We start from the raw sequence: 11039 nt of genomic DNA, 5'->3' as shown, positions 1-11039 counted from the left end.
TTGCTTGGGGTGGAGGGACCCTCTCTTCCCCTGGGCTTCCTTGATGCTTCTCGAATGCTCCCATTTTCTTTGCCTTTACCTCTTTGCTTGAAGTCAGAGAGGCTTGCTTTCTTTTACCTACCCTGCTACAGGAGCTGCCCTAGCTTCCTGAGTATTTTTGTTTTCCTTACTTGGAACTTTTTCTAGCGGTATGCAAAGGGTATGTTCTTTGAAATGCCTCTTTGACACTGTTCCTCACAGTGTGCTTTAGGGAGTGTCATTAGCATATAAGTAACTCCTTGGCTTTACATGGGATCTTCCAAAATGTATTTATCTACCATTCTGTTGGTTCTTGCAGAATCTCTGGAGGCAGCGATGAGTATGCTCTCTTGTGTTATCATTGACCACTCAGAGCTAAAGAGTCAACATTGGGACTTCCCTGGCAGTCCAGTGGCTAAGACTCTGCGCTTCCACTGCAGAGGGTGCGGGTTTGATATACCCAGTCAGGGAATGAAGACCCTGCATGCCATGCGGTACGGCCAAAAAAAAAGTCAACATTGGAGTCAGTTCAGATGGCGCAGACACTGTTGGGCAGAATGTATGATGCAGAATGTCTAGCTGTGTGGGAACTCGGGTAGTAGAAAGAACAGTCGGAAGGCCTGGGTTTAAGTCCTGCCTCTGCCTTTCACAGCAGTTCCTTCCATTTTTCTCATTTCCATTCCCTCAGTAGCTAAATGGGATAAAACTACTAACACCTATTTCAGGGGACTGAAGATTAAATGAGAAGGATTCCCATGAGTTCTCCAGTGACTGAGAACTCAGAAGTGAGGCTTAGTTCCAGAGCTCCGGGCCGGGGACATGGATTGGCAGAGGGGAAGGAGATAGGAACTGCAGGAACCTGTGGGTACTGGGCTCCCTTATGTGGAAGAGGCTGGCCTCCAGACTTGCTTTTCCCAAGAATTCCTCCTCTAGGGCCGCCTCAGCCTTTCCTCCCTCAAGGCCTCTGCTCTCCGTGTTCTTTAGTCACTCAGTTGTGTCTGACTCTTTGCGACCCCATGGACTGTAGCCCACCAGGCTCCTCTCTTCATGGGATTTCCCAGGCAAAAATACTGGAATAGGTTGCCATTGCCTTCTTCAGGGGATTGTCCCAACCCAGGGGTTGAACCCACGTCTCCTGCATTGGCAGGTGGGTTCTTTCCCACTGAGCCACCAGGGAAGCCCCCTGCTTTATGGCCTTTGAATTGAGAACAATGTACCTGTCTCCTGGGTCTTTGCCTGAGGTCTTCCTGCCTCTCTGAGCCCCACTTCCTTCAAGAGGCAGCCTTTTGATGCTCCAACCACTGTTGTCTTCCTCCTCATTAATACTCCCAGTGTTAGGTGGATTTCAAGCTCCTTGAAATCCTAATATCCAGGATAGTACTGGTCTGTAAATCTGGCACAGGAAAGATTTGCCAAAAGAATGAACAAATAGAACTGTTTGAACACCTATCATGGATCAGGCTTTGGTGTTTCAAAGTTGAGTAAGACAAAGTTCCTTTCCTCAAGGAACTTACCATCTAGTGGGATAATTTGAGGCACATACATTATCTTGTTTAATCCTCATAGCAGCCCTTGAAGGAGGCTGGAGGTTGAGAAATTGGCCCAAAGCCAGGCCAGGGTTAGTTAGAGACAGGCCCTAGCACTGAGGTGAAGACCATTCTACTGCCCCCTTGCGGGTCAGGGGCGGGGGCTAGAGACTCACTCCTCGATTCCAAGGGTAGTGTACAAAGATGGGAAGGATTGGGAAGGTGGCCACAGTGTGCGTGACTAGAGAGTACCAGCTCCAGGATCCAGTTATACCCCAGCTATCACTCCTTAACTTTGTAATGTTGGGCAAGTTACTGAGTCTCTGAGTGTCAGTTTTGTCATCTGTAAAAGAAAAGGAATACTGTGGTGGGCATCCATTTTTTTACCCGTACAACATCCAGTCTTCTGCTAGCAGCACTCAGGCAGGTACTGCTTCCCCCCTCTGCAATTGTCAGTAATGGGGGTGGGGGTGGTTGTGATAGGCAAGCTAGCCAGTCACTGACTCTCTTGCCCTTTCTGGTTCTTGGCCTTTTATAACTAGTTCCGCTTTTCCTTCTACCCCATGAGCTTCCCCATAGGCTAGAACCACAGCCTGCCCCACCAAATCCCTCTAATAAATTCCCTTTGTTGCTCTAAGTTCATTAGAGTCAATCAGTTATTACTGCCTGCAACAACAACAACAACAAAAACTTTTAATAGATCCAGACACCTACCTTGCAAGGTTGCGAGGATTAAAGGATTACATGAAGTTTGTGAAGTGCCTAGCCCAGTCCTAGCAGCAGAGCAAGCCATCAGTAAGGGGTGGTTAATTGTCTGTAAGTTAACATGGAGGTGGGAGCCGGGCGGGAAGAGGGAGCAGGGCACAGGGAAGGAGAAGGAGATGGTTAATGGTTTGGATTCCACCTTCCCCCAAGAGACAGTCAGGAGGACAACAGAAGGGAGGGAAGTCCAGGCTATGGTAGGCTCATTTATTCAAAATGTCTTTATTGAAACAGAATGATAGAGCAAGAAAGAATGAGGTCTGGGAGGATGTGGTTGGGCACAGGATGGAGCCCAGACCTGGTGGTACAGCGTGGAGCTCTCTCCCTGCCCCCTGACTCTAGCCAAGGAAGTGACCACTGAGCAGCAGTGGGGAGGAGATGGGGTGAGGGCAGCCCTCTGAGCGCTCCTTCATGTCTGGCCCGAGGTGCCTCTGAGCCTCGCGGGCAGCCCTGCCGAGCTCACTCAGTCCTCCCGCTCTCCTTGCCAGGGCCTTGTGCCACTTTTCGGTATGGGCCAGCCTCCTGCCAGGGTGCTCAGAGGTCGCTCAGAGGGCGGGGTTGGGGGTGGCAAGCAGCGGGACGTGGTCACAGCGGTTGGGGGGGGGCTGCCGCAGCAGGGAAGGCCGGCGGCACAGCTCCCCATCCCGGAGCACCTCCGGCAGGAGCTTGCGCTTGGTCTCCGGCAGAAGCATGATGCTGAGGATGCAGAGGAGGGCACAGGCCGCCAGGACCACGTGCTGCAGGAAGGCCCCATGGCCCATGTGGAGGCGCTGGGCTGGGCCACTTAGCCCGCCGAGCGCCCCCAGCGCCATGATGAGGCCCAGGCCTCGGCCCCTGGGAGAGACAACAAGGCACTGAGCCTGCGGCTGTGGGCCTCATTCCCACCCTTCCCCAGCAGCCGCTCCTCCTGCATCCCTCAGGCCCCGTCCTCCGACAGAGGCCGGGAGGCTGCCCTGGCAGCACGCCTGCTCTCACCGGACCGTGGTAGGGATGATTTCGGCAGCAAGGAGGGTGCTAAGGATGCCGGCAGCTTGGGAGGCGAAGAGCCCAAGGACAGAGAAGGTGGTGATGGCGGCCTCGTTCAGATCTGGAGGGACAAGAGGGGGCGTGTGAGTGGAGGCGGCAAATCATGCTTGGCCTTGTCTCTGCCATCACCCCTTCTGGTCCCTAGCCGGGTGTGCCTGGGCATTCATGATCAGTTGGGAGAACAGACTGGAGTGTGCGGCCAGGGGGAAGGTTGTGAAAGATCTGGGCAGGATCTGGTCTGGTCCTGGGAAGCCTGAACCAGAAGCAGTGGCTGAGTCCATGTGGGGCACCTCTGCTGGGGTTCCTCGGCTGAGCCCACACTGCGGGGAAGGGAGGGTGCTTACAATCCCACAGGCCCAGCAGGGCCAGAGATGCAATGCCAGTGAGCGTCATCGAGAGAAGCAGGATGCCCCGGCGGCCGAATCGGTCCACAGTGACTCCCAGGAAGACGCAGGCCAGGGCCGCTGTGCCGCTGGCCAGCAGGGAACACAGGTAGAAGTCCGATGGGCTCCCTCCTCCTCCCACAGGCTGGTAGCAGTGGCGAATGGCGTGGGCAATAAAGCTGTGAGACAGGGCGGGGAGGCAGAGGACAGCGTCTGTGGTGTCCGCATTGTCACCTGCAGCCTTTCACCACCCTGGCTGCCCTCTGCAGGGGTCCTCAGGCCTTCCCCACCCAGCCAGCCCCCATCTTAGCTACCAGCCTGACCCTTGGCCCCGACACCCAGGCTCACTTGGTGAAGCCCAGGATAAGCAGATTTTTCCAGATGTTGCGGTAGTTGAGGAGGGAAGCGAAGGAAAAGGAGGATGTTGCAGGGACAGGGCAGGTGTTCTCCAGGTCTTGGGAGAGAGAGAGGAGCTGTTAGAAGGAACAGCTGAGCACCCAGGGTCCTCCTACATGGGTGGGGCTCCTGCCTCTTACCCTGCAAGGCCTCCTGGGCCTCCTCTCCCAGCATCTGCCCATGGGGCCGGTTCCGCTCAGCCAGGATCCTCAGCACAGACTGGGCCTCCTCAATCTGTCGCTTCACTATCAGCCACCGCGCGGACTCCAGAAACAGACCCGGCCAGCTGGGGGAGGGGGGAAGGGGTGCACTGTGAGGCTTTTCGTCTACTGAGACAGGATGGAAAACTCCCACCTCTTGAGGGACTGGGGCTGGAGCAGGCCTGGACAAGGGGCAGTGGAGAAGAGGAGGGGTCTGCAGGCTAGAGCTACAGGTAGGAGGTAGAGATGGGAATGGCCAGACAAGAGGTGGAGGGTGATACTGACCCATAAAACAGGAAGAGGATGCAGGGAGCGGTGATCATTCGCTGAAGAAATCGCCAGTCCTTAGAGACAAGGGCCAGGCCCAGGAACAGGAAGTGCCCCCCTACCCCCACCAACTCCCCCGCCAGGGCCACCCGAAGCCTCTGGGTTGGGTCGCACAGCTCCAGCCCTGGAGATACAGCAGGGACAGGGAGGAGAGGCCGGGGAGGAAGGAGGCATGGAAGAGAAGAGGGGAGGGGAGGGAGGAGGACAGAAAGCAAGGTCAGACCCTGAGTGGAGGCTGCAGCCACTACCTCCCACAGACTGTCCTCTAAGGCAGAGTGGAGAGGCTGTTTGGTCCTCTCCTCTCTCCTGCTCACACTTGGGAGGGCTTGAGGCTCCGAGTCCCTGCGGGGGCTCAGCATTCCCAGTGCACGGGCCCTTTCACATCAGACCTCTTATTTGACCTTCACATGAACCCTTGTTCAAGGTCGTAGAGCTACTCAGGATTTCATTGTTAAAATAAGGCTCATTCCCTGACAGCAGTAAGTCCAGGGCAGGGAAAGCTTTAAAGATCATGGAAGGAGAGGGGCATGTGAGAAGCAAGACCGCTGGATCCTTTAAAGGCCTGGCCAGAGAGACAGCCGAGATTCCAGACAGCTGCAAAAGGGACTGAGGGGTGCAAAAGGGACTGAGGGGTCCTAGGGAGCAGTGGCAATGACCTGGGGATCCAGACAGGCAGGCATGAGCCCCTAGGGAAGGAGCTCAGGAAGGTTGCCACTCACGCATCAGGTAGACACCAAGGTCAACGCCAGCAAGCAGGAAGCCCAGGAGGAATCGGAGGGCCATGACGCCCGTGGAGGAACCTGCAGCAGCACCTCCCACTCCACAGGGGCCCACCAGTCCCAGAGTTAGCAGCACAATCCCACGTCGGCCAAACCTGGAGGGCAGGGAGAGCCCCTGGTCACCCAGACTACCTGAGGGAGGAGTATCTGGGTGGGGTCCAGCTGCCCACTTTAGAGATGGAGATACGAGGATGAGGCCCGGGGAACGAGGATTGGACTAAGGCTACAGGAGATGGGGAAGGATGGGGAAGCCAGGGGAACCCTGGCTACTGGGCACTGGGGCATGGCTGTTGTTCTGTGGGGGCTGTGACCACTGACTCTCAGGGCTATTGGTCAGAGATGAAGGCATTTCTTCATGGAAGTGAGACCAGCCATCAGTGGGGATGGGATATTGCTTAGGGGAATTGGATCCCTGAGACCTTGGCAATAGAGAGATTGGTCAGTGGGGTTGGAGCTTGTCTTGCTCAGACTGATCGGAGGAGATGGGCTTGTTGACATACAGGGTTGGAACTACTGATCTAAGGAGGTGGGCCATTGGCCACTTGTCCATGGGGATAGTATTGGTCAGTGAAAATGGAGCTCTTGATCTTTGAGAACTGAGTAGTTGATTTTGGGGGATGAAGCCATTTTTCCATGGGATTGGGGCATGGGTCTACTAACCCATAGGAGTGGTCAATGGGATGGGGTCACCGACCAGAAGATGGAGCCATTGATCCATGAGAGTGGAGCTCTTAATCCATGAGACAGGACTATTAATCAGTGGGGCTGATCACTAACCTCTGAAGATTGGACAGTTGATCTTTGGGGATGTAGCTATTAATTCCTGGGGTAGGGATTTCAGTCAAGATGGATGGGACTGTTGGCCAGTAGGGATGAATCTATTAATCCATATGGATAATCGTTAAGCATGGGGTCACAGAGCAGAGAATATGAGAGACTATTGATCAGTGGTGATGGTCACAGACTGTGAGTCAGTGGGGACAGGGTTACTGATCCTTGGAGGCGAGGCTACTGATTTTTAGAGATAAGAGCACTGATGTAATGTGGATGTAGACTGGGGTCACTGGTCATTGGGAAGGGGACACTGATGCCTGAGAGTGAAACTACTGACCCAGTAGGGTGAGACCATTTTCCATGGGGTTGAGCTTATTGGCTAAGGCTACTGAATTTAGGAGGCTGAATTTAGGTCTTTGGGTATGAGGCTATTATTACAGAGGAATGATGCTACTGGTCTGGGGGTATGAGGCCACTGAGGCATGAGGCTGGGCTATTGACCAATGGGTTTAGGATCATTTGCCCACAGGGGTGTATGACTATAGGGCAGTGAGGATAGGTACTGTTTTTAGGGAACTGGATTATTGAATGGTGGCTTGCCTTTGAGCCATGGGAGTTGAACTATAAAGCCATTTGGATGGGACTATAGACCAGTGGAGATGTCTAATAATCCCCAGGGATGGAGCACCTGGTCAGTGGTGATGGTGTCGAGGATCAGAGATGGAGTTTTAACCCCTGGGAAGAGCTGCTGGTTGGTGCGGATGGGTTTGTAGATCTTTGAGATGAAGCCACTGATTCCTGGAAATGAGGCTTTTGATCTGAAAGGATCTGAGAGCACTAATGATCCATGAGGATGGGACTATTAGCCTGGGGTGAGGGGTGCTATTGTGGTCACTGATCGATGGGGGTTAAACTATGGACCCCCTCCCCCCAAGAGGGTAGTCATTTATTTGAAGAGTTGAACTACTGGCCAGTGTGCATGGGGCTGTTGATATTTAGAAATTAACATAATGATCTTTAGGAATGAGGCCACTGAGAGAGCTAACAGTCCAGGGAGACAGTACGGTTAACAGGGATTAATCTATGAGGATGGCAAGTGAGGAGCTTGGTGGTAACAGGACAATAGAGGAGGAGTTAGGACTTCTGTGGACCTAGGGGTTTTGGTGAGTAGGGATGGGGCCACTGATTCATGGGTGTGGGACTGGCAGTGGGGGGAGAGTTATTCTCTGTGGAAGAGGTATGGAAAGAGTATTTCTTGGTGGGGAGTGAAGTTGAGACAGTGGTGGGGCCGCCTGTCAATGAACAGAAGAAATCCAGAAGACACTGCAGAGTTGAGCAAAGCCTCTTCAGCCTCTTGCGAAGGCTAGCTGCCTGGGCCAGCCTCCCTAGCAAGCCCTCCTCTCTACTTGCTGAGCCCTCACCTGTCTGCTGGGTAGCCCAGGAACAGGTAGCCGGAGGCGAAGCCCAAGATGAAGAGGATCTGCTCCAGGATCACCTGCCAGCCCAGGTCACACACCAGATCCCACTGGGGATGTGAGAGGGAGGAGCGGGTGTGAGACCCCTCGCTGGTGACTCTCGGCCCGCCCCCAGACCCGCGGCCCACGGGCCGCCTCACCTGGCCGATGGCGTTGGTGGTGAGCACCGGGAGGCCGTTATAGTCCCAGTCCTTGAGACAGTGGTTGAAGTCCGGCGGAGCGAAGCCGCTGCACGAGGGGTCCGTACTGGTAGCGAGGCGGCTGGCGGCGCTGGCGGCTAGGGCCGCGCTGGCCACGCTGACGCCGCTGGCGTTGGGGGGCTGCTCCCAGCCGGAGGCGTTGGGGGGGAAGGCCCCGTAGTGGCAATGCAGCGGGGGTGCCAGCGTGAAGATGGGGTCGGAGGCCAGGCCCAGCGCCACGAAGAGCACGGGCAGGCAGCAGAGGCCGAGCTGCAGCTGCTGGCCGCCGCCCAGCGCCCCCACCTGGGCGAGCAGCGCCTCGAAGCTGAGGGGGCCGGGGGGCACGGCCAGCGACAGGCTGCTGCCCATCCCGTCGCCGCCCGCGTGGCCCTCCCCCTCCCGCTCGCGTTCGCGCTCCCGCTCACCCTGAAGCTGCTGCGTGGGCACCGCATCTCCAAGGGTCCCGACCTGCTGGGGGTGGGAGTGGGGGGTGGAGGGGTGGCAGGAGAAGGGTGAAGCGGAGAAAACCGCAGGGTAAGGGAAGAGGGCGGGCGCCAGAGGGAGGAAGGCGGTCTGCCGCGGGGGCTGCGCGGGAGGAAAATGCCAGGCGCCTGCCAGGCGGGGTGCGGGGAGATGATTGCGTAGCCCCCAGGGCGCGGGCACTTACTCCGTTGGGGCTGGGGGTGATCTCTACAGTGCTGTCAATCTTGCTGCCGCCCCCGCCATTGGGCTCAGGGGTCCCGGTGGCTACCCGGGGAGCCAGTTTGCCGACCGCAGGGGCCCAGGCGGCCCGCACGGAAAGGATGCGCTGTCCTCTGGCCCAGTGGCGCGCCCGTTGCCCGGACACAGAAGCCGAGAGACCCCGCTCTGCAGCTCTGCAGCCGCGGGCGCCTCCTCCGTCTCTGCGATCTCTGCGCCGCTTTCCCCTCCCCTTCCTCCAGACTCTCCTCCCCTTCCAACGTCAGCAGAACCTTCGGTCCAGACTCTTCGTCAGAGAGAGGAAGGGGGGCCGGGACCCAGGGGAGGGAGAAGATGGGGCTCTGTCTCTGTTCCCTGGGTCTGCGGGCCATTGCGGTATAAAGGGAGTAACTAAAGGATAGTACATCCCAGGCAGATGCCAGCGATTCCTCTTTTGCTTCCAATTCTTCCTCCTCATCCATCCATCCATCCATCCATCCATCCATCACTGATCAGTACAATATATTAAGTGTCTGCTATATTCTGGCCTTGTGCTGGGCTTTGGGGATAACAGGATAGACAAGACCGACCTCAGAGTGGCTTACGGAGGAAATAGACAGGTGTACTGGAAAGGATGCTACAGGGCATGCATATGGTGGACTGCACTGGGCACTGTACTCAGCCTTGGCTTTAGTCCTCTACAAGACCACTTCTCTGATTTCACAACCCCCACCCTGGCTGAGTTCCCATCATTTCTCAACAGTATTTGGCATTGTTGGCTACCCCTTCCTCTAAACTCTTTCTTCCCTGGCTGCCAGGTCCCATACTCTCCTGATTTTCTTTCTCTTGCTATTCTTTTCTCTACCACAGACTCATTCTCCTCATCATCAGTCAGCGCCTGTGATCTTCAGAGACTTGATTCTAGGTCCTCCTCTCATCTCACATTGTTCTCTCCGCCTCAGAATCTCACCTATGCCCGCAGCTTCCATCAAACTCAGTATAAATAATACAAGCCAATATAAACCTGATTTCCAGATTTACATCTCCAGTTCCCACCTCTCTTCTGACCCTTGAAGCCATCTCTTTGGTTTCTTGCCCTGGATGACTCACAAGGATCTCAAAGTCAATACATCCAAGACCAAACTCATGGTCATGTCGCCCCTGTCCCCCCAGCTTGGTTGTCTTCTAGCTCTTCTTTCCTCACTGAATGGCACTTTCACCATCCAACTGTGGCCAGATGCTCAGGTGACAGCTCTTAGAGTGCCCTCTTCCTTACCCCCGCTCTCCACCCCATGTCAAATCCTCTACAAAATCCTATCCCTTTGATTTCCTGTGTAGTTCTCAGATATTCTGCTTCTTTCCATCTATCTCTGGCACCACTAGACAAGCTACCTGTTGTGCAGACTGCTTTAGCCTCCCAGTTCTTAACCGGTGCTCTATATCTGCTTTGTTTCCAATCCTTTCCCCCAATCTGTTCACAATGCAGATGGACTGATCTTTTCAAAATGCAGATGTTTGTGTTCCTTTCCTATTTAACAACCATCAACGTCTTCTCATTGTCAAGGTAAATGCAATATTCTAGACCTCATAGTCATCCCATAATCTCTGCAGCTCTCTCTCTCTCTCCAAATTCTGCACACTAGTCACACTGACATTCTTTCAGTTTTTCCAGTGCTACAGGGCCCTTGAATAAGCTGGTCTTTATGCCTACAAGTCTCCTCTACTTTAGTCAAGTTCTCCTTCATCTGTCAGCTCAAGCATATTTGCCTCAGAAAAGTCTCCCCTAACTCCTTGAATTGCTACTCAAAGTATGATTTACAGACCAGGAACATCCACATCACCTGGGAACTTGCTGGAAATGTAGAATCGAAGGCTGTTTTCAGATAATTTGCATTTTAAACCAGATCCCCAGGTATACGTACATTGAAGTTAGAAATGCACTTTTCAAAGAGATTTGATTCCCCCCCCCCCTTTTTTTTTGAGATTTGACTTCTAATAGGTTCTTTATTCTCTAATCCCAGGTAAGTGTTGAAAAGGATGTCCTGTCAATCTCAACCAGGAAATCCATTCCATCTAGTCTCCACTGAACCACACTTCTAATTTGTCCCCTCTGTTCAGAAATTTTCCAGATGTGGGAAAGTCTTCTAATGCAATAAACAGCCTCCCTCCCACCCCAACCCATTTCAGCATCTCTTCAGGATTTACTTTGGTGCTGTTACAGGCAGCATTCCTTGGGGGTTTATTTGTTAGTGTCCTCGTGTCTGTCCTGGAATTGTAGTCCATATAACTTTCTGCCTTGCTGGGCTGTTCACATGCATTATCTTGCTAGGGCCTCACAACAGCCCTGTGAGATCATCATGTTCCTTCTCATATTAGAGAGGAAACTAGAACTCTGAGGATCTGATGGGATTTACCTGCAGACACAGGTACACGGAAACTTGCATTGAGACCTCTGACTCTAATTCCAGGCTGATCTCTTGAAATTCTTTCTGGAAGGTGGTGGAGGATGGCCTCTG

General features: G+C 54.2%; 1 protein-coding gene across 2 annotated transcripts; it reads right to left on the bottom strand.

Moving 5' to 3' along the window:
* Window positions 1-2498: 2498 nt before the first annotated feature.
* On the bottom strand, window positions 2499-8647 carry SLC22A17 (solute carrier family 22 member 17). 2 transcript variants are annotated; one of them, XM_065940542.1, is made up of 10 exons: window positions 8513-8647; window positions 7807-8316; window positions 7613-7716; window positions 5358-5512; window positions 4597-4762; window positions 4252-4397; window positions 4064-4169; window positions 3677-3894; window positions 3282-3393; window positions 2499-3140 (listed from the first exon to the last, which is right to left on the bottom strand). In XM_065940542.1, the coding sequence occupies exons 2-10, from the start codon at window positions 8212-8214 to the stop codon at window positions 2852-2854; spliced, it is 1704 nt and encodes a 567-aa protein (XP_065796614.1). In that variant the 5' UTR covers window positions 8215-8316; window positions 8513-8647; the 3' UTR covers window positions 2499-2851. The 2 variants fall into 2 exon arrangements, with proteins under 2 accessions (XP_065796614.1, XP_065796615.1); XM_065940543.1 differs by having other exon boundaries at window positions 7807-8313; window positions 8513-8636.
* Between the last annotated feature and the right edge of the window lie 2392 nt (window positions 8648-11039).

The sequence above is a fragment of the Muntiacus reevesi genome, chromosome 7 (assembly GCF_963930625.1).
Source record: "Muntiacus reevesi chromosome 7, mMunRee1.1, whole genome shotgun sequence".
Lineage (NCBI taxonomy): Eukaryota > Metazoa > Chordata > Mammalia > Artiodactyla > Cervidae > Muntiacus > Muntiacus reevesi.
The sequence above is the reverse complement of the archived record's forward strand: the minus strand, read 5'-3'. Positions and strand labels throughout refer to the sequence as shown.